The following is a 23866-nucleotide window of genomic DNA, read 5'->3' on the forward strand; positions in this document are numbered from 1 at the left end:
AGCCAAGGTCAAGAATCACATGATTATCGCTACAGATGCAGAAAAGGCCTTTGACAAAATTCAACATTCATTCATGCTAAAAGCTCTGGAGAAAATAGGAATAGAAGGAACATTTCTAAAAACAATAAAAGCCATTTATGACAGACCAATAGCCAATATTATACTTAATGGGGAAAAGCTACAACCAATTCTCCTAAAATCAGGAACAAGGCAAGGATGCCCACTGTCTCCACTCCTCTTCAATATAGTCCTAGAACCCTTAGCCAGGGCAATAAGGCAAGAAAAAGACATTAAAGGGATCCGCATAGGGAAAGAAGAAGTTAAACTATCCCTTTTTGCAGACGACATGATACTATACCTCCACGATCCCAAAAACTCCATCCCCAAACTCTTAGAAATCATAAATCACTTCGGCAAAATAGCAGGATACAAAATAAACCCACAAAAATCAGTTGCCTTCCTATACACTGATAATGTACAGGAAGAGAGGGAAATAAAGGGAGCAACCCCATTCACAATAACCTCCCGAAAAATAAAATATTTAGGAATTAACCTAACCAAAGATGTAAAAGAACTATTTAATGAGAACTATAAAAAGTTAAAGAAAGAAATTGCAGAAGACACTAGGAAATGGAAAGACCTCCCATGCTCCTGGATAGGCCGACTTAATATAGTAAAGATGGTAATACTTCCAAAACTAATATACAAATTCAACGCAATTCCTATTAAAATCCCAATGACGTACATCACTGAAATACAGAAAACAGTCCAAAAATTCATATGGAACAACAAAAGACCTAGAATAGCCAAAACAATTCTAGGGGATAAAGACAATATGGGAGGGCTATCCATGCCGAACTTCAAACTCTACTACAGAGCTATAATAACAAAGACAGCATGGTACTGGCACAAAAACAGACCCGAAGACCAATGGAACAGAATAGAAGATCCAGAAATAAATCCACAGGCCTACAGCCAGCTGATATTCGACAAAGGAGCCAAAGACATACAATGGAAGAAACACAGCCTCTTCAACCGCTGGTGCTGGGAAAACTGGGCAGCCACATGCAGAAAACTAAAAGTGGACCCCAGCCTATCACCATGCACCAACATCAACTCAAAATGGATTAAAGACCTTAGCATTAAACCTGAATCTCTGAAACTACTGCAGGACAGAATAGGAGAGACACTTGAACTAATAGGCACAGGAAGGAACTTCCTGAACAGAGTCCCAGGGTCACAACAAATTGGAGAGAGACTCAACAAATGGGACTAGGTTAAAATAAAAAGCTTCTGCACAGATAAAGCTATCGCAACCAAGCTAGAAAGACAACCAACTAATTGGGAAAAAATATTTACCAGCAATATATCAGACAAGGGGTTAACATCCTGTATATACAGGGAACTCAAGAAACTAATCCCTCCCAAACCCAACAAACCAATTACTAAATGGGCAAGGGAACTAAAGAGGGACTTCTCAAATGAAGAAATAAAAATGGCAAAGAAACACATGAGGAAATGTTCATCATCCCTGGTGGTGAAGGAAATGCAAATAAAGACAACCCTGAGATACCACCTTACCCCAGTCAGAATGTCCCACATCCACAAATCAGCCAACGACAAATGCTGGAGGGGATGTGGAGAACGAGGAATGCTATTACACTGCTGGTGGGAATGTACACTCATACAACCACTTTGGAAAGCAGTCTGGAGGGTCCTTAGAAAGCTAAAGATTGACCTCCCTTACGACCCAGTCATACCACTTCTAGGCATCTACCCTGAACAACAGGAACCAATATACAAGGACACGTGCACCTCCATGTTTATTGCAGCACTGTTCGCAATAGCTAGGATATGGAAAAAACCTAGATGCCCCACCACAGATGAATGGATCCAAAAATTGTGGTATCTATACACAATGGAATATTATGCAGCCATTAGAAATGACAAAATAATGGCATTTGCAGGGAAATGGATGGAGCTAGAAGGAATCATGTTGAGCAAGGTAAGCCAAGAACGAAGAGACAAACAGTACATGGTCTCCCTGATAAGTGGATGATGAATCCAAAATGTTAGGTGATATGACAAAACTAACAGGACTTAAGAAACAAAGAACTCCCACTCATCTGGTTGAACCACTACTAAATATCCCCATGCTGCTGATCACATATATGGTATATAACATATGAGCACCGTTATATATTACAGACTGTGATAGACAATTTGCTCCAGGAAAGTTAGAATGAACTTGTGACTTTAAATGAGCATCATTATTCCACAATACTGTGAATTTCCGGAAATTAAGTAATCACTTAATCACAATCAAAAAAAAAAAAAAGAACCTTGGGGAAGGGAGGGAGGGAGGGGATGGTAGGGGGAAAACAATGGAGGGGGTAACAATGTTCAAGAGGAAGTGGAAGTGTACTCATTACCTCACTCATGTAACTGTAACCCTCTGTATAGTATCTTTACAATAAAAAAAATTAAAAAAATTTATTGTGAAGATTAAAATATAAAAGTATCAATAATCATGAGAAAATTCAAATCAAAAGTACAATAAAATAACCATTTTATACATGTTAATGTGGCCATAGTTTTAAACAAAACAACAAAAATCCTTCCACAGTCTAACAAAAGCTAGGAGAGATGTGACAACAATGTGAACTTGGTGCATTTCTCTCCGGTATGTAAAACTGTCAAAGATGGGACAAAAAGTCCTAAAAAGAACTGAATATAGAATTACATAGTAATATGGTCCAGCACTTCTACACTTGTACGTAACTTAGAGAACAATAAAGATTTCGATAAATGCCATCAAATAAGGACTAAGTTTCAAGAAAGACAAATACCACAAAGAAGTCCAAAAGTATTTACAGAGATTAATTGAACTACTTATAACACACTCAGTCCTGTACAGCAGTCAAAATTATGTTTGAACACACTTTTTCAGCCAATCCATTAAAACTTTATTACGATAGTCTAATGTTATTTTTGTGGATGTGATGCCTGACCAGATTCTAGCCAACCTTTACCTTCCATGAGAAGTTACCTCCTAGGTGTCATTGAATCACAAAAAAGTGAAGTAACTTTGTCCTCACATTAAAAAATGAGAAACAAACTAAAGCAAATCTGCACTTATCTTAGAAGGCAAGATTTGATCATCTACTAAATCTACAAGCCATCCTTAGCTTTTTTAGAAACATGTTCCTAAAGCTAAATCTTTTTTTTTTTTCTTTCTGTTTTTCAATTTTGGACACAGTTAGGTTCATAACATGGAATGTCAAACAGAGTGAGAAATAAAAGAATCTCATCAGAGATCCTTTCACTCTTTCTTGCTTTTGACAATGAGTAAAGATTCTGGAGCCATGGCTTAGAGAGAAGCCAAATGAGAGAGTCAGAAAAGAAACTGTGTGATTTTACCCTCGAAGTTTCTGGTCAGAACATGATAGTGTACTGGAAAAGCATAAAGCTTTCTTATGGGAGAAGAAACATTCCTGAATCAAGTAGAGCATTAAAGTCTCCACTAAAGACAAATCCACAGAAGAGTGAAGTCTTATGTGTTACTAAACAATATTAACAGAAAATACACCCCAAAATGTAGATCCATAAAATTTAAAAGAAACAACTTATATAGGGATGTACTTTTGCTCATAATTGTTGGTATACAGGAAATTCTTTTATCCAGCATTCTGGTTTTTCTTACACTTACCCACAATGGTAATTGATAACATAAAATACATAAACTTTGCAGTGACATTTACAAAAAGAGAAAATCTATTCTGTTTACTTCAGTGAGGTAGTTTTTGATAGGAAAGACCATATGAATCCTTTAAAAGCAGGTTTTGCACATTAGTAATGGGTTTCCTACATCACAAGAATGTTTTCTTACTTTGAAAAACTTAAAGTGAATTTATTATAGTCTAAGTGTTCACATTCACAATACTTAAGCTGAGGAGTGTTACAAATTTCATGGTGGGGTATTTGCTGTTTGTTTTGGGATTTGGACCAACCTCATCCACATTAGTGACTGAACATCCTGCCTTAAAATTTTCAAGTTTTCTATTTCATATTATTTTATTAGAATAGAATCTGAATTTAAAAGAGGACATTGTAACTGGGCTCTCATGTCTAATGGCTGTAATCTTAGCTACTCAGAAGGCTGAGATCTGAGGAAAGTTAGTATTATCCCCGCCTTTGCTCCTCATCTCCACCCAGACCTGAGCTCCTCCCAGACCTAGAGTTCCCTCCATACTGCTGACCACTCCCTCTCTCTACCCACACCAACCTGAGCATGCACCTACCTAACTTCCTGCCCCCAGCTCCTGTTGCTACCTGAAAAGAGACAGATGAATGTGCTCCCTCTCCTGGGAAATACTGTCTTTCTAGTAAACCTTATAATAATCTTTCTCCTGTGCTTGCTTTTGGTCCCCTGGGATGGACCTAAAGGATCACTACAAGGATGACAAATTGAAGTCATGGGTACAAGAGTGTCTGAGAGAATTATCTCCAATAACGTAGCCAAATAATTTCATAGTCAGTTTCCAGACCTTGAATTCTAGAATCAGGACAAGCACATATATCAAGGTCATTGTATTATATTCAAATTATATTTTAACAATTGATTTGGAATACATATATAGAAAGTCTCTCTCATTTATTTTGGCTGTCATTGGGCCTGAACTCTGAGCCTGGGAACTGTTCCTCAGCTCCTAAACTCAAAGCTAGCACTCTACCACTTGGCCACAGTGCCCTGTGAGTTTTTTCTACTTATGTGGTTCTGAGGAATCAAACCCAGGGACTTATTCATGCAAGGCAAGCACTCTACCACTGAACCACCTGCCCAGCCAGTCACTCTCAATTTAAGTGATGTAAAATAGGCTAATTATATTAGTGGAGAAATTGTAATTTGTTAAAAACAGACACATTCATTGGAGTATATCTGTGCCAGCAGCATTTTGAAAGCCATAGGAAGTGCACAGGGTGAAAAGAGGATCAATGTGTTTATATAAGACATTTTTTCAAGGAATATTTACTATTCATAGGCTTCAATACACAAAAAGCAAGTTTATGAAGTCACAAGGGTCAGTACCAGAATCTCTAGGTTCAGGAGTATAAACGCCCAACTCCTGACTCTCCATGTCTACAGGACCAGAGGTTTGTGAGCCAATTTCTGACAGCTGGAGGAACAAGTGCTAATGGCAGCACTAACCCAAGAGCCCATAAAATATCATCCACCCCAGACTAGGGAAAGATGCTAAGGGCAGACTCTGGCTCCCAAATCAGATTGCTTCAAGTTACAGCTCCCAAGTGCCTATGAAGAAGAGGCACTGGGCTTCTTCCTTTTGGCTCTGACTATGGAGTACAAAGCTGTACTTCAGAGCTCTTCCAGCAGCAAGGTAAAAGGAAAGAAACCCGAATTTGCAAACTAAAAACACCAACAGTGGCCAAGGAGACTCAAATGCCTTACCCTAGCCCCCCTCCACACTTTCAAAGGATCTGTGCCCCAATAAAAACTACAATTCCCATAATACCATGCATTCAACTAGAGGAAGTGGGCTTGTTACAGGGTTTGGACTGGTACCAGAGACTTGGTCCTAAGTGTGCTTGGTTGCTTGGGGACATTTCTCTCCCAACTGTGGGAAACTAAGGTGAGTTTCCTCTTGTAAAATCCATTTACCTCCTGAAACATGGTGAGATCAACCAAAACATAGAAGTGTATTAGGAGCATTAGATAATTTGGCTTTTTAATTCTTAGTTTATTAATGTAATTGATGTTATAAGACTCCATGGTTATTGATTTTGTTTTTATTCAAAGTGTATGTTCCTCTGAACATAAATTATGTCTCTGTTTTGCCTTAAAAATTTGAATATCTCTCCTCTCAGTTTAAAAAGGTATTTGCAGCTGGGTGCCAGTAGCTCATGCCTGTAAACCTAGGTACTCAGGCGGCTGAGATCTGAAGATGCTGGTCTAAAGCCATCTTTGGCAGGAGAGTTCATGAGCTCTAACTCCAATTAACCACCAGAAAAATGGAAGTGAACTTGTGGCTCAAGTTCTGGAGAGCTCAACTTGGGGGAAAGAGCTCAGGGTTAGTGCTCAGGCCCAGAGTTCAAACCATAGGATCAGGTATTTACAGACATTTAACTGATTGATTCTGGGAGTGTTCCTTTTAGCTTCTGGTCCTGGGGCCTTACCTGTAGGAGTTTGGTGGACAAAGGTTGAAGTAGAATGAGGAAGGATGCATATAATCTGCAGTTGTTGCCAGGTTGAGTCCTAGAATAAAGTGATGCAATCACTGGACAGATATAGAAAGTGTCTATAGCTAAGGTTGTTGCTGAAATAAAGAGATTCATCATTAGCCTTGTCTCTGTCTCTTCCATTATCATCCCCTTGTTCTTCTGGAGCACTGCTGGTGTTGTGGCTGGCCCCCAGCAGTGGTAGTATGCTTACCTAGCATGCATGAAGCCCTGGTTCAACTCCTCACTACCACATACAGAGAAAAAGCAGAATGTGGAAATGTGGCTCATGTAGTAGGGTGCTAGTCTTGAGCAAAAGAAGTTCAGTGGCAGTGTCCATGCACTGAGTTCAAGCCCCAGGTTTGGGACATAAAACACAAGAAATATAAGCTGGGTGCTGGTCCCTCATGTCTGTAATCCTGGCTTTCAATAGGCTGAAACTGAGGATCCCAGTTCAAAGTCAGACTAGCCAGCAACATGTGTGAGACACTTATCTCCAGTGACCACTAAAAATCCGGAAGTGTGTTGTGGCTCACATAGTAGAGCACTTGAGCTCAGTGATGGTTCCCAGGCTCAGAGTACAAGTGCCATGACCCAACAACAAACAAAAAGAGGATAAAAGTATAAATAAATGCATCAGAAATACAGGATGGAAAAGTGAAAACTACACTTCACAGATAGTCTTGGAAGCACTCCAGTGTTTCCTGATCCTTTTCTCCTTGCCTCTTAGGAATTTACTTTTACAGAATGAAATTAGGTTTTCTTTATATTATCAGAGGTGCTTTTCAGTTGAAGTCTATAATCCAAATATGGCCTTTGATTCCCAGTTTTCATGAGGAATAGTTCAGCTCCACAAAATGGACATGCAAAACCCATACACTGGAGAAATAAAATCATGGAAGAAAGTTTCCAATCCAATCCATCCCAATTATGTTGGGATCACCAAAAATCAAAATAAGTTTTAGGAGACAAGTATAGGATCTCTGATTATGAGAGAGAGAGAGAGAGAGACTGTTGCAGACCCTGGGGTACCTGCAGGAGCAGGCAAAATGTGAGCAAAGGCTTTAGGGCCATTGACTCCCACCCTCAGGGCTGCAAGTCCTTGCCCTTTATGGTTTGAGGAAGTGTGTGTTCTAGCTGATTGGCCTGGGGCTTTAAGTGAAGGGAAGCTTTGGTGGAAAACTTAGATTGAAATAGAATGAGGAAAGAAGTGTGCTGTTTGCACTTTTTGGCAGAGTGGGCTTAGACCAATATTACACAAGCATTTGAGAGACATAGCAGAATTGTGCCATCAGCCCACTCTCTGTCTCCTTAATTACCATCCCATTGGACCACAGAAGTCTTGCTTGTGCTCTGATGAGACTGGGGCAGGAGACAAAAGATTTATTCCACAGCTTAATGGATAAGGTCTGAGAAGACAAGTCTGAGGTCCCCTAGATATGTAGCCTAAAGCTACTGAGAGGAACTTTAAGTTTCAGAGAGGAGGTAAGACTACTAAAGAGATTTTCACATGCAAAAATGAAAAGACAAAATCAGACTGATTTGCAAGTGATTAAGCATTACATCAACATAGACCTACCCTAAACTTCACTTTTCTACACACCTGCATTCATTCTGACCCCCAAATCACTCTCTTTGTAGGAAAATCAGGGTAATGTGCCATGTACTTCAGAATCCCTGTGAGGAAACTTTTCACTACTTACCTGAAGAAATTATTAAAGGACATGCAAATAGAGCACCGCAAATGCTCACAGATAGTGTACAAGCTCTGAGTTCAAGCCACAGGACCAAGAGCAAAAACAACAATCATAACACCCTTAGATGAAAAGCAAACTGCAGAAACAACCTAAAACTCCTTTTGATTTAATAGATAGAATTGGGGATGTTCTGGAAAATTAATTGTAAGATTTTTTTCGAAATGCAAATCAACACAAGGATTATGCTGCATATCCACGTAACAATCTTCGTATTCTATGCCCTTGTGTACATTATAGCAATGGGAATTGACCTGGTATAAGTTCAGTGTCTGTGAGTACCTTTGTAAGATGGGAGGGGAGATATTAAACAATTTAAGGCAAAAGAGAGATATAATTTACATTCAGCAGAACACAGGAATGGAACAAAAAGAAATGTATGAGCAACACAGTCACATGAACTCAATTTCATTATTAGAACAAAGAACCAAACAGTCAATGCATCCACTTGTCCCCATATATTTACATTTTGTGGCGGGTTTCAGGAAGGAACTAGTGTTTTACAAGTAAAATTCAGCTTAGCTCCTACAGCATGGAGAGAAAAGTCCCAATGCATTCAAACACTCTTGTGACCAGGTTGGTGCCGAGCACTGTGGGAATTGTAGTCTCCAAGAAGGACATTTTCTTTTAAAGTCCTGGGTTGTTTTCGTTGTTTTGGAGGGCAGAGGTGGGGCAGAAGATCCTTTTGCGCGTGCGTCTCGCCGCCCACCACGGGCATTTTAAGTCAGCTTCTTCTGGATTCTTTCCCTTTGCCTTGCTGCTGGAAGTGCCCTGAGGTAAAGTTTGGCCTTCCATAGGTGTTAGCCAAGAGTCCTGCCCACAGCTCTGTGCAGTGGAGCTTGGGAGCTGTAACTTGAAGGAATCTCAGGTTTTGGAACTGATGTCAGGTAGGAACTGTGTGATTGCTGCGGGAGTCTCCCCTCCATGGATTTCTTTTTCTTTTTCTCTTTCTGTTTGGTCATTGGTGTGGCTTAAACTCTGGGCCTGCAAGCACCATAACTGAGCTCGTCAGCTCAAAGGGAGAGCATTACACTTCGGTTAAAGCTCCTACTGCCCCCTCCACACTTTTCTCCAGTCTGGAGTTGGTAATTTGCTTGAGGTTCAGGAGTTTGTGCTGTCATTAGGCTCTAGGCCCTGAGGTGCAAGAACCTGGTTCCCAAATATCTGAGAGCAAGCTTGGTGATTCTGCAGATGAGGAGAGCCCAAGAGCTGTGCACTTGTACTCCAAGACCAAGGGATTCTTCTATTAACTCATGTGACTTTATTTACTTTGCCTAGGTGTAAAAGGAGTAGAGGAAGAATTCTAGTGAAATTGTAGGGTTTGTGACTGCCTTGAGTCCTCTTACATTGAAGTTGCATTTATTGCTTCTGTGTTGTTTCTCCTAGAGATATTTTAATCTGTTTGGCTTGAGTTTTTAATCTCCTGGGTTGAGCTCACAAGTATTTGTACATGACCCTGTTTCTAGATACAGTTGTACATGGGATATTGGATATTGGTCTTGTATTTTTAGGAATGAAGCCTAGCAATGTTTGAAGCAGAGCACCCTATGAATAGGAATCTCCATCATAAATGGACAGACCCTGTCAATTCTGAGAATCCCTAAAGGGAAAAACAGAAAACCACAAGAAGGGGAAGATGTTGCTAGCTTCCTTTGCTTTATGCAAAAATTGTTGCTACTTCCCTGAGCACCAGATTCACATGGTACTCTTTCCTACACCACTCTCAATCACTTTGTGTTGTTGCAAGATTTAAACTAATTTCTAGGAGTCCTGATGAGCTGGATTGAGGAATAAGCCAGAGCATAGTTATCAAAGGATATCTGAGGCTGTGGTTTGGGATGTTGGAATAATTGTTATGACTGAAAGTATCTATTCATGTAGTAATCCCTAATCCTCTTCTTGCTAATTTATTCAGCCTGTTAACAATGATTTTTAGTATGTCATCATGCAAACTTACATTAAGTGTGCCATCTATGGATTTGCTAATGCTAGCTCTAATCAGTTGGTTGTGCCTGGTAGTACAGAAAGTGTTGGTCTGGGACATGTGGCCTAAAAAAGAAAATTCACAGAAGAAAACTTGAGGTAATATGTCTTACTCAAGATTGTATGCTTTGTAGGTGTTACTTATCTTCAGGTGTGTCACGCCTATATCGATTATTTTATGTTGTATCTTTAGGATGGCCAAGGTTCTTCGCATGACTGTTTAGGGAAATGAACCTTAGGGACTTCTCAAATCTGGGTTACCTCATGTTTACTCATGTCCCTTTGGCCAAAGCATTTTAAATGGCAAATTGCTAATCATTGCATATGTGTGCAATGGGTAGAGTGAAATGTGCCATTTGACACCCATTATTGAAGTAGTATAACATAAGAAATATATTCTATATACATTTTTCTATCTAACTTTGGGTGAAAATTACTGAGTTACATCATACATGCTTTCCATGGTGTTTAAATATGTAAATGAATGTGGTAGAACACAAAACCCAAGGATTCCTAGGATACTTTTGCATTAAAAAAGCAGTTCATGGGCTGGAAAAGTGGCTCAGTGGTAGAGTGCTTGCCTTGCATGCATAAGGCCCTGGGTTCAATCCCTCAGCACCACATAAGCAGAAAATGCTGGAAGTGGTGCTGTGGCTCAAGTGGTAGAGCACTAGCCTTTAGCTGAAGAGCTGAGGGACAGTGCCCAGGCCCAGAGTTCAGGCACCAGGACTGGCAAAAAAAAAAAAAAAAAAAAGGAAAAAAAGCAGTTCATACATCCTGAAGTATATTCAGTAATAACGAATGAGTTTTAGTGGAAATATATGTATTTGCTTTCAATTATTCAAGAATTTCAGTGGGAACATTCATTTTTTCCAATTTAGTGTGTATATAAATATATAAATTAGTAGGTTAAATAATATCTATTTATCAGGAAATGGGCTGGATTTGTGTTTATTGGACACTTTAATGCTCTGCCTAAGACATTAAAAATTCTTCGCTTATAAGAAGGCTTTACGTTTTCACAATAAAAAATAAATAAAAATTAAAAAAAGAAGGCTTTACAGTTTTCCAGTCCATGTATCATGTTTGCAAGAGGAAATTCTGGGCCCAAAATCTCACAGATTCATTTCTGAATGCATCATTTCCCTTAAATCCCAGCCATGCTTCCGAATCTTCTGATCATTGTCAGCAGCAAGACAGAATGAATGGATCTCTGGTGAGTTGATTTTTTTATTTTTCATTTGTTTTCCATTCCACTATATCAACCTAAAGATGTCCAACAATTAAAAACAATACCATCCACACAGATTCAGCCTCAGGAGCATATTCATAAATCAGATAAAGAAGGCTTGTAAATTAGCAGATAAAGATTGCTTGTAGGTTTAGCAGATTGAATGGTTATATTCTAAGTTGAATTCAGATTGGCTTCAGAATGTCTAAGTTTCAACTTGTCATAAAATGTAGTCACACCTGTTATGTGATGTAATGACACAGAACAGGTTACTTCTCATGGAAGTTGAAGGATAGATTAGCACCAGATCACTTCCTCATGAATAACATTAAACTATCTCAATGAAATTTTCCTGGAATTGCTGAAATAGTGTGGTCATGCACACCTTTGTGTGTTATTAAGGAATGATTAACCTATATGTACTTAAATTACTTTCCATATATAGTTCTTAGACTGATTCATGGTCTTGGTCTTACTTGAAACTTAGCCTGTATTTGTTGCTAAGCTTTATGGTCTTTCTACACATTCCTGTTTGTTTTATAAAGTATTCTCACAAGATTTGTTTCCTCTATTTTCTCCCTCCATTTTTGATTTTCTACTCACTAGTGTTGGTTATTTTTCTTACTCTCTCATTGTATCTTTTATCATTTTTTTCTTTTTTCAATCCCTCTTTCCTCCATATGTGTCTCAGTTGTTTCTTCAAATGATCTATCTGGAACAAGATTCTCTTAGAGATCAGCTTTATGTTGCTGACATGGCTCTTAGGATTGACATTTTTCTTACCCATAGTATAGGAAAATTGTTGCTTAGAGAGTTCTACAGGATTCCAGAAACAAAGAAAATTAGAGAAACACAAAAACATAAACAGATAGACTTAGGGGAAACCAGGGTTCTGAAGGCTCTCTGGCACTTGGTCCCTGGGTGCCATCAAGCTAGCATAGTTCCTTGAGTTCACACAGGGAAGATTACCATTGATAACATGCCAAAATGAAGTATCTATATTAATAGTACAATCAGAGCCACAACAGGTTGTCAGGAAAACATGTTTCCTTATTCTCCTGAGACAGAAGACTGGCATCAAGAGAAAATGCAGACATGGAGTTCACCTTACCTAGCCTTCAAGGTGAACAGCAGCTCAGTTTCAGATGCTATCTTTCCAACAGTATGGAAAAGGCCTGTACTCCAGTCTCTTAACCCTCTCCAGAATTCTCTTTTAACCCTTCTGCGGCCAGCTCTCATTTCTCTCAGTGTTGTCAGCTGGAATTCCAACCTCTCAAACCTTTTCCCCTTCAGCTCAACTTCAGAGTTCCCTACAGAAAAGTACTTCCTTCTACCAATTGATACACTGCAAGAAAATCTGTTTTCTCCTGATTTTGTGTTGGTCTAGCTTCATTTGATGTGCTATTCAGTTTTGTTTTTCTTTCCCACTACTTTTGAATATTTAAATTCATTGCCAGTATAAGATTGGAACTAGTGTTGAAAAAAAATAATACAGTGACAAGATGTTCTCTATTAGAAATATCACTTGTCACAAAATCTCACTGATGTTGGCTCACTAATTGATTGTGACCTCTGAGGTATTTTACTATTAACTAACACAAGTGAAAATATAACCTTAGAGATCTACTGGAGAAAGGACTCAGGAATATGTAACACATTTGAGCATTTGGTCATATTTATCATTTTTGTCATCTTGAGTGTTCCTTGAGCCTCTCTATATTTGCCTTCACCTTCCATGAAGGGCTATTAAAATGAAAACCTTGTAAGGAACATTTTTTTCCCTCCACCTTTATTTTGTATTGTAGAATGTAGGCAAAGTTTACAAAATTTCATGGTAGCAGTTCTTTTTTACATGAGAAGGAAATATCAGGATATCTATGACCACATTTCAATATTTAGCATTTAAACCAAACATGGTAAACCATGGATATTTTATGTGGAACTCAATTAAATCTTATAAGGGCCTAATCAATCATTAGTTACTTTCTGGAGTACTGTTACTGTTTTTTTTTTTTAATATTCATGTGGACACTGCTTTTCATAGATCTAGCAATGTTCTATGTTCTGTATTCCATGTGATATCCTGAATGTGTGCTGCTTGCTTTTGAGAGTACTTGTTAATAGAAGGTCAAAATAGGATTTATGGTGAAGCAGTATGTGTCAAACAGGAAAAATATTGGTGGTTTAATTCATTTTTACCCTGGTATGTAATGAAATTTTATCAAAAATAATAATATAATTTTTCAGACACCTCCTTAGATTTAATGTTATCATGCCAGATTATTGTCTCCTTAGAGTTTTGATCTTGTCTCTATTGCTAGCAGCAGAAATGTGTTTGCATGCATTTTGGAAACTGTAATTCTTTATTGGTCTTGGGGCTTGAATTCTGGGCCTGGCTGTTTTTCCTCAGCTCTTCAGGGTAAGGTGAGTGCTACCACTTGAGTGACAGTGCTACTTTCATTTTCTGGTGGTTTATTGGAGATAAGTGTCTCATGGACTTTCCTGCCTGGATTGGCCTTGAACCTTGATCCTCAGACCTCAGCCTCCTGAATAGCTAGGATTACAGGTATAAGTCACCAGCACCCTGCAAATCTGTGTATTTTCATGACCAGGTTTATGTATTGTCAAATATTTCTAGTTTGGTATTTAATTCTCCTAGTGAATAGATAAAAAAGCTAGCTGCAAACATTTTATGTAAGACAGAAGCATACCTGCAGCATAATGAAATTCCAGGTTGGAATTCTCATAACCCAGGTCTAATTTCTTGATGGAAATGTGCCATTATAGAAGCTGATATCATTTGATGATGTGGCTGTGAACTTCACCTGGAAGGAGTGGCAGGATCTGGATCCTGGTCAGAGGACCCTTCATAGAGATGTAATGCTGGAGACCTATAGCAACTTCATGTCCTTGGGTGAGCAAAGGTTTTTTTCACTTGGAAGATCAAGTGCCTTTATTTTAGTAGACATTAGACTATTTATGTTATTTAGGGAGAAGATTCCAGTCCATTCCCAGGTAAAAAACTGCTAGTATAAAAGCCAGTCAAATTTGAGTCTGAGAGCTTGGTGTTGTTTGTCTTTCACACTAGTGCTTGAGCCACAATTCTATTTTCACTTTTGTTTTGGGGTATATTCTGAGTTTCCGTGCCCAAGTTGGTTTCAAACCTCCTCTTCTGATCTCACCTCCTAAGTGTAGGATTACAGGTGTAAGCATTTGGACCATTACAATTTCTAAAAAAAAAAAAAAAGATTCCAGGCCATGGGAAGTGTTATTTTTTTCTAAGGGAAACTTCAACTTCATTAAATGTAACACAAGAGCTAATTTTATTCTCGTTCTTTAAGAAGGCAAATCAATAGTTCGAGAAAAGTTCTAAGCTATGATCCACTAATAGGAGACTGACTTCCCAGACTTGGGTAATTATTATAGGTGGATCTACAGTCTAGAATAGACCATACATTACTACTGATAGTATGCTCTGGAAATCAATAGGTAAAAGTTTGTATTTGTAAGCCAAACCTGCTACAGGTTTTAGTGCTTCACGCTACCAATCCTAGATACTCTGGAGGCTGACATCTGAAGGTTTCAGTTTGAAACCAGGAGCTGTAGAAAAATGACCATGAGACTCTTATCTCCAATTAACCATTCAAAAACTAGAAATGTAGCCAAAACTCAAACTAGTAGAATGCTATCTTTTAGCAAAAGAGCTGAGTTCAAGCCACACAGTTGGCAAAATAAACCCAAAGCTGGATGCTGCTCCACCATGGAGCTGTTAAGAATTGAGAAACCATGGGCTGGGAAGGTGGCTCAGTGGCAGAGGAATTGCCTTCCATGCATGAGGCCCTGTGTTGGATTCCTCAGTACCACAGAAGCAGAAAAAAAAAAGCTGAAATTGGCTATGTGGCTCATGTGATGCAGTGCTAGCCTTGAGCTGAAGATCTGCCGGACAGTGCCCAGAACCAGAGTTTAGGCCCCAGAACTGGACCCCCAACCCCCAAAAACAATTGAGGAACCAGATTTAGGAGCAACCTTGTGAACAGGATGTCTGCGACCTTATGTTAATGATGACCCAACAAGAGCAATAATTCTCCAGTATTTCTTAATCATAGGACACTGTGTTCCTAAACCTAAATTGATTGTGATGCTGGAGCAAGGTGCAGATCCATGGATAAGAGAAGCCTCAGACAAGAATTTTATAGGTGAGTTAAAGCATCTTGAATGGTGATGATGGGTCCAGAGCCCAGTTGGTCTGTTTATATTGAGCTGTACAGAGCAATAGTATTCCTAGTGCCCCTGAGTCATGTGTGGCAGAGAAGTAGGTGATCCTTTGTCTCAAGGAATTGTCAATCCAGAATTCACATGGAGGCAAACTGAATTTGGTGTGCCAGTGTATTTAATGTTAGCAATTCTTTGTCTGTAGAGAAGTCATTCTTTTGTTTTGTTTTGTTTTGTTTTTGTCAGTCGTGGGGCTTGAACTCTGGGCCTGGGTGCTGTCCCTCAGCTCTTCAGCTCAAGGCGATTGCTCTACCACTTGAGCTACAGCGCCACTTCTGGTTTTCTGGTGGTTTATTGGAGATAGGAGTCTCACGGTCTCTCCTGCCTGGGCTGGCTTTGAACCGGGATCCTCAGATCTCAGCCTCCTGAGTAGGTAGGATTACAGGCGTGAGCCACCAGCGCCTGGCGAAGTCATTCTTTAAGAGAAAAAGACAATAAGAAATGTACAAAAGGAGATCTCATTTTCTTTTAAACTAGTATTATGCAGGTAGGAGGAAAATAGGAGAATGGTAGTGCTGCTATTCTCTCATCAGGACAATAGCTTATGAGTTGTGCTGGGCATAGAGTGACATTCAGAATGGAACCATTATAGTATGTTGATGAATAATTTCAGTAAATATTTCCTAGAAAAAAACAGAAAAATCTGAAATACAGAAAAACATTATTTTCCATTTTAAAATGTCAGTACTACATTCAAAGTTAGTACATGCAGAACAAAGTTTATATTCTGCATAAAAAAATGCTTTGATATTTGAAAATCTTGTAACAGTTAAAATGTGAGAAAATACCTTTACAGTAAGGAATTTATGGATCTCATTTATGTTTTTGTCTATTTTTCTATTATGCATTTTAGATGTAACACAAATAGAGGATGTGATTAGCACCTGTCAGGAGAATCACAATAAATATCTCTCTGAAGTAGCAGTCATGAATATTAACCCAGAGGAGGAAAAAGTGAGACTTATAAGAAGTTTTAATTTGAGCTCAAAACAGAAGTCAGAACTGATTAAGAATAATGGGAATTCCTTAGGGATGAGGACAGAAAAGGTCACTGGGTGTCAGAACATGGGTGTTTTCAGTGAACCTGGTAAGATGTGTGCTGTACATAGTCCCCAGGTGTCTTCTGTAGTTGAAGAATATAAACAATGTAAAAGGTCTTTCACTGAGAAGACACACTCTGTTGTCCCTCAGAGAACACACACAGGAGAGAAACCATATGAAAGTAAAATATATCGAAAGATTTTCACCAGTAAGGCATACCTTACTGTCCACCAGAGAACACACACAGAAGAGAAATCTTTTGAATGTAACATTTGTGGAAAGTCTTTCACCTGCAAGACATATCTTACTGACCACCAGAGAACACACACAGGAGAGAAACCTTATGAATGTAACATGTGTGGAAAGTCTTTCACCAAGAAGTCAGACCTTACTGTACACCAGAGAACACACACAGGAGAGAAACCTTATGAATGTAATATGTGTGGAAAGTCTTTCACACATAAGTCACCCCTTACTGTTCACCAGAGAACACACATAGGAAACAAATCTTATGAATGTAATGTGTCTGGAAAGTCTTTCACCCAGAAGCTGCACTTTACTGTCCACCAGGGAACACACACAGGAGATAAACCTTATGAATGTAACATGTGTGGAAAGTCTTTCACCCAGAAGATATACTTTACTGCCCACCAGAGAACACACGCAGGAAAGAAACCTTATGAATGTAACATGTGTGGAAAGTCTTTCACCCAGAAGATACACTTTACTGTCCACGAGAGAAGAAACACAGGAGAGAAACCTTATGAATGTAACGTGTGTGGAAAGTCTTTAACCAAGAAGTCATACCTTACTGCCCATCAGAAAACACACAGGAAAGAAACCTTATGAATGTCATATGTGTTGAAAGTATATTTCAGCCAAGATCTATACATTACTGTCAACCAGAGAGCACACAGGGGAGAAATTTTATGAATGTAAGCTATGTGGAAAGTCTTTCACCCAGAACATACACCTTTCTGTCCATCAGAAAAAAACCCACCAGAGAGAAATGTTATGTATGTAGTAGGCATGGAAATTCTTTCATCTGGAAGGCAAACCTTAACATCCATCACAGAACACAAGGAGAGAAACTTTATGAATGCAACCAGTGTGGAAAGACCTGGAGGTCACAGCTTAACACACAGAAGTTGATTCACACAAATGAAATAACTTAGGATTGTACCAAATGGGAAAGTCTTTGACTTGTAAGACACAGCTCATGGTTCATCATAAAACACACAAAACACAGAGACACACACACACACACACACCCTCACACACAAGGAGGAGATAAATCCTATGTAGGAAAAATAAATGGAAACGTTTTCAAGAAAAAGTCCTAACTCAGTTTGCATCAGAGAACCGACACAGGCGAAAATATACAAATGTAACAATTGTGCAAAGTCCTTTACCAAGTATTCATGGATCCAAGTTCATAGGACACACACAACAGAGTAATCTTAAAAATATTACAAATGTGAATAAGTGAAACCATGGGACCTATTATTTGCAATATCTAGTATATGTATGAGTCAAGCAGAAAAGGTCAGATAATGTGCTGTTAGGAAAATGAACCCTTAGCTATGTATTTAAATATTTTTTTTTCTTTCATGCATTTCTTTCTAATGCATTTATAAGATTATTTCTTTGTTGCTTTGTATGTCCCTCCCCCACAGTATAATCCCTGCTTTCACTATATTTGATGTCAGTATAATTGGTGGAGGAGAAGCGGAAAAACAAGTCATTTAAGCATACAGGTGGACCTGTTGCAACAATGAGAAGTACAAATTGTCAAGTCAAAAATGAACTTTTCAACTTTGGTGTGGGGGGGAGAATAGGGTGGTGGAGAAGGGTAAGGCTGGGAAGCGATGTGAAGGGTAAACAAAGGAGGAGGCTGCAATGCTTGATAAGAAATGTACTCATTATCTTCCCCATGTAATTGTAACCCCTCTGTACAGTATGTTCACAAAAAAATAAAGTAAAATGAAAACTATTACAATGTGGAAATCCTTTGATCAGAAAGAAATACCTCATGTTTATCAGAGAACTGAGTCACATAGGAGAAAAGAAAGTAGTACATAGAACATATGTGAAATGACTTTCAATCAGAACTGAGTCTTCAGCATATGTGAGAGCAGAGACAGGAAAGAAATTATGAGTATAGAAAACATTTTGCCCAAAGTCCCATCTGTACAGGTATCAGAGACCTGGACACATGACATAATCTCTGTAAATATAAACATGAGAGGAAGTCTTTCAACCACAAGCCAACCTTCAGCAAATGTTAGAACATTCACCCAGGCTCTGTAAATTGTACGGAGAAATCCTTCATGGAAGAGGTAAGCTAGGTGTGAAGGGAAACCATTCTTCACTCTTCAGCTTTCTTTGAGCCAACATTTGTCATCCTCTCGTCATGTTGAGTGGGGATGGTGTCATTCAATATTATCCTTTGGCAAATACTTTTGCTTGAGCTCAAAATTTAAGGGATTTACTGCTCACTGAGTTGGTAAAGTACCCTTTCTTTCTTTTAATTTAAAACCTGCAATTAAAAATGAGCAATGACACTCCCTCATGTGTGGAATCTTAGCTACTCAGGAGGCTGAAATTAGAAAATTAGTATTTGTAGGCCATTCAGTGCAAAAGCTTCATGAATATGTTTTCTTAGCCAATAAAAGGATGGATCTGGTCATATGTGCCTATCTTGTTTGCTACTTGTGATATGTAAGTATAAAATTAGTGTGTTGAAAGGCCCAGACAAAGAAGCAAGACTTTAAGGTGAAAAATCAGTGATACAAAAAAGCATCTGGTATAGAAGGTAAAGGAAGCCTCACTAATTTTGTCCCTGAATTCAACCTGAGGACCACTAATATGATCTGTGCAAACAATGCATTCTTCCAAATATTTAGTGGAAGAATTTGGATGTGGTTTACAGAATGATAGGTAAACAGTCCTTTACCAAGTGATTGCAAAAGGACCTTTGCCTATGTCAATATGATGTTATGAATTTTATATCGTATTCTGTGGAAACCATGAGTCCTGCTTGGATCAAGTAGTTAAGATCTCTTGATCTAACAGGGCACTGGTGCTTCACATTGGAATTCTTAATTGCTCAAGAGTATGAGTTTTAAAATCACAATTGAAAGGCCAACTAGGTAGGAATGCTCTGAGACTGTTTTCACCTAATTTCCCACAAGTAGTGCTGTGAATCATGTTGATAGACTGTCATCACTTTTGTTCCTTTATTACAAAATCTCAGGGACAGTACCCAGGTCCTGAGTAGAAAGAACTTCAAGGCCGGGGAAGATATTGTTTAAAATGGGTTCTTTGGCCTTCATGCAGGAAAGTTTCTACTCCTATAGGAATCTGAAATACTCCATAGGGTATAGTCATGGTCCGTCAATTGAAGTTGATATTGAAATGTCTTAAAGCCTGGGTAATGATAAATTGTCACAAATAGTTTGGTATCTTTTGTCATGTGAATAGACATGCATATACCTTTATATTTCTGACTAGTTCATACATACTTTCAGAGGTTCAAGTTACTATGTAGGACAATGTGGTCCACATGTGTAGGAATTAGACATTCCAAGAGAGATCTCAACATATAAAATGTGGCCGAATATTTCAATATACTTGAAACAGTATCATAAGAAAAGAAGGAGTCAATAGTGATCATTTAAGATCCCAGAATACCAATATATTTGAATGAGAAAACAATGGTCTTCTACTGTGTGCACACAGATGTAGGAGAAAGAATCTTTTCAGTCTATTCTGTCCAGATGTGTAGAAGCAATTTTGTTGTTCTTCCCTTATGGATTGCACTTTATTCAAGGCCACTCCCGGGGGTGAATGACAGGATGTTTAGTATCAGCTCATTCTAAAAGCTCCTATGTCCTGAGAAGAAAAGTGGTGAACCATGATTTGGGTACATATCCACCCTAGACCTAATCACTAAGAGTGGGTTAAGTTCTATAATTTTTCAGAATGTCAATGGTCCTACCACAAGGTTCATCCTGAAGCAATATCCAAAGTTAGGCTTTAGAAGATGTCCCCCTTTCTTCAAAGATTTCAACTCGAAATTAGATTATTTTCAATAGCCATTCATTGAACATTACTGGATAAAGTATACAAACAGAGTCACATCTATGTTACAGAACATTGTGATAGGCTGGGAAGGGATGTGAAGGGTAAACCAAAGGAGGAGGGTGCAATGCTTGGTAAGAAATGTATGCATTATCCTGCCCATGGAATTGTAACACCTCTGTACAGTATGTTCACAAATAAAATAAAATTAAATTAAAAAAAATGAACATTGTGATATCATCAGCAGGGGCAGTTCATATGACCCAAAGTCATAACCCTGAAGAGTCTGCTCTCCAGAGATCTAAGTATTTAACTAAAACCCTCCAGTTCCCAAGCAATCTTGATCCCAATGAGAGAGCAGGATTTTAGGTGAATCCTTGTTTCTTCCTGAGGTTGACCTGGAATGCTGCACTTCAGAGTGACTGGAAGGGACAGAAGCTAGGATACTGAGCACAGTGGGTACTGAACAAGGCTCTCATAGGATTTTCACTAGAACCTCAGGGACCACCCAAGGCATCCTTCCATTAGCTTGAGCACTTATATCTTTAGTGTTGTCCACCTCTAGGTCATTTTTCCTCCCATAATTAGCATAGTATTAAGTGTACATTTTTCCTCCTCCTTTGAGAAACATCTTACCCTAACCTCTCTTTTCTGTTTCCTCAATGAATTCTGAGGTTCTTTTAAATTTTTTTTTGTTCAGGTTTCTGGATCAGAAACATCCTTGTATGAAGTCCCTGTTATAGAGTTGTCAGTACATTGAGAAGATCACTACCTGGGGCATCCACAGCTAACCATCTTTTCTTCACTTGTCCATGGGGTCTGAGCAAAACCAGGCCAAATCTTTATATGTGCATTCTAACTTAAATGTTTGTTACCGAAACTTTGATGTAGAGACTTTATCAGGTGTGTTGGAAGTTGTCTGGGCTCATAGTCTAGGCCAGAACTCAAAATGGAAGATACAGGAAAGAAAAGATTGGTGAGGAGACAGCCAAGGAAAGGAGCACAGTGCCAAAGTCTTCATGCAATATGCAAGCCTGGCAAGCCCCTTGGAACAGGAGTGAGGAGCCCAGAACAGGGCCTGTGCTACCCATCAGTATACCACCAGCACCACCTGGCAAATCTAGCATGGGATCTGGGCCTGTGCTACCCATCAGTACACCACCAGCACCACCTGGCAAATCTAGCATGGGACATGGTGTGCCCAGGTTTCAGGAGGGTTGACTGTTGACACAGGGACCTGTTAGTCAAGTTAAGCCAGTGGCCTAATGTAATTGTCTTATCTTGTGTAGATGATACAATTGCTGTGGACAAGAAGAATTGGTAATAAAACTATTGTCTGATGAACTAGTTAAAATTCTTCAGGATATTTTGTGTGTGTGAGTGTGTGTGTGTGTGTGTGTGTGTGTGTGTGTGTGTGTGTGTGTGTGTGTGTGTGTGTGTGTCCTAAGAAGAAAACAAATTGAAACATAGTTCAGAGAGAACTCAAATGACAAGAGTGTCCAACTTAATTCATCAGCAAGATAGATCCATTACAATCACACAATAAGTGAAAAGGAAAGGTTTCCTTCACTTATTTTTACCTATCTTGACAAAGCCCATTGTGTTTAAAATAATAAGAACAGAAATGTATGTGTTGCTGCTTACTGTTGTACAACAGCTAGTTTAGAAGTGACAGCAGAGGCAGAGATTCCCTTCTGTGTGCGGCCCCTGCACTCACTGGAAAGGAGGACAGTAGTATTGAAAGTGAACTAAAGTCACTTGTAAGTTTGTCTTTTAAATTGCAGGGGAAGCATTGACTAAATGAGCAGATGTTTTGTTTTGCTGGTCCTTAGGCTTGACCTCAGAGGCCAGGTGCTGTCCCTGAGCTGCTTTTGCTAAAGTGTAGCATTCTACCACTTGAGCCACAGCCCCACTTCCAGGTTTTTCTGTGCATGTGGACTTGAGGAATAGAACCCAGCTCCTCATTCATGCGATGCAAGCACTATACCACTTTGCTACCTTGCTTGTACTATTAGTAGAGTTTTTATGTTAAAAGAAAAAAGAATAGGTTGGTATGGAGTATCCACCTTCCATGTGCAATTCCCAAGGTTCAATTACCCAAAGTGAAAGGAAGAAAGTGGAAAATGGAATGATATGAAGTATACAGTTACAATAACAAAGAAAAATAGAAGAACAAAGGCAATGAGCAAGTATTTAGGTTTTTGTTTGTTCATAATTGTTTCTTTTTTCTTTTAATTGTTAGTTGTGGGGTTTAAACTCAGGGAGGGCCTGGCATATTCCCTAGGCTTTTCACTAAAGGCTGGCATGCTACCACTTCCAGCCAGAATGTCACTTCTAGTTTTGTGGCATTTAATTGGTGATAAGTCACAATGAATTTTCTGCTGATGTGGGGCTGAGGAGTGGAACCCAGTGCCTCATGTATGCAAGGCCAGCACTCTACCACTGAGCCACACTCCCAGCCCTGCCTCCTTTCTGAAAATAGTATGGTTGGGGCTGGCAATGTGGCTTAGTGATAAAGTGCTTGCCTAGCATGCATGGGGCACTTAGTTTGATATTTCAATACCTAACAAACAACAAAAACTACCAAACACCCCTAGAAGCACTGGTGTTGTAGCTCAAGTCGGAGAGTGGTAGGCTTCAGCATAATGAAATTCAGGAACAGTTCCCACACCTTGAGTTCAAGCCCCAGGAATGTCAAACAACAACAACAAATGAGCAAATGAAAACAAAAAACCCAGTGTCAGCAAGTTTCATTGATAAACACCACACACACACACACACACACACACACACACACACACACACTTTTTTTTTTTTAACGATATTCACTCCTTTACTGTGTGTGCTCACCCTCCTGGCTCCAAATGCTACCTACATCCATAGGAGAACTTATTCTATGTTTCTGTTGTTTTTGCATTCTTATAAAAATTATTTTGGGGCTGGGAAGGTGGCTCAGTGGTAGAGCACTTGCCTTGCATGCCTGAGGCCCTGGGTTCAATTCCTCAGCACCACATAAGCAAAAAGAAAATAAAAAGCTGAAAATGGCACTGTGGCTCAAGTGGTAGAGTGCTAGCCTTGAGCTGAAGACCTGAGGGACATGGCCCAGGCCCCGAGTTCAAGCCCCAGGACCAGACCCCGCAAAAAAATTTATTGTAAAGGTGATATATATACATATACATCTGTACATACATATATCTGTATGTCTATATATACATATACATGTACATATACATATGTATGTACATACATATACATATGTATGTATATC

General features: G+C 39.0%; 1 protein-coding gene across 1 annotated transcript in view; it reads left to right on the forward strand.

Annotated features, from left to right (window-relative positions):
- The window catches only part of LOC138806655 (zinc finger protein 585A-like), a 166546-nt gene that overhangs the window by 103326 nt on the left and 39354 nt on the right, over positions 1-23866 (forward strand). The window contains exons 12-16 of the mRNA XM_069992076.1: positions 11130-11187; positions 13990-14116; positions 15240-15398; positions 16328-16428; positions 17002-17284. Coding sequence (XP_069848177.1) covers positions 11130-11187; positions 13990-14116; positions 15240-15398; positions 16328-16428; positions 17002-17284 — 728 coding nt within the window. The remainder of the gene's footprint in view (positions 1-11129; positions 11188-13989; positions 14117-15239; positions 15399-16327; positions 16429-17001; positions 17285-23866) is intronic.

The sequence above is a fragment of the Dipodomys merriami genome, unplaced genomic scaffold (genome assembly GCF_024711535.1).
Source record: "Dipodomys merriami isolate MVZ:Mamm:240054 unplaced genomic scaffold, mDipMer1.0.p SCAF_403, whole genome shotgun sequence".
Taxonomy (NCBI): Eukaryota; Metazoa; Chordata; class Mammalia; order Rodentia; family Heteromyidae; genus Dipodomys; species Dipodomys merriami.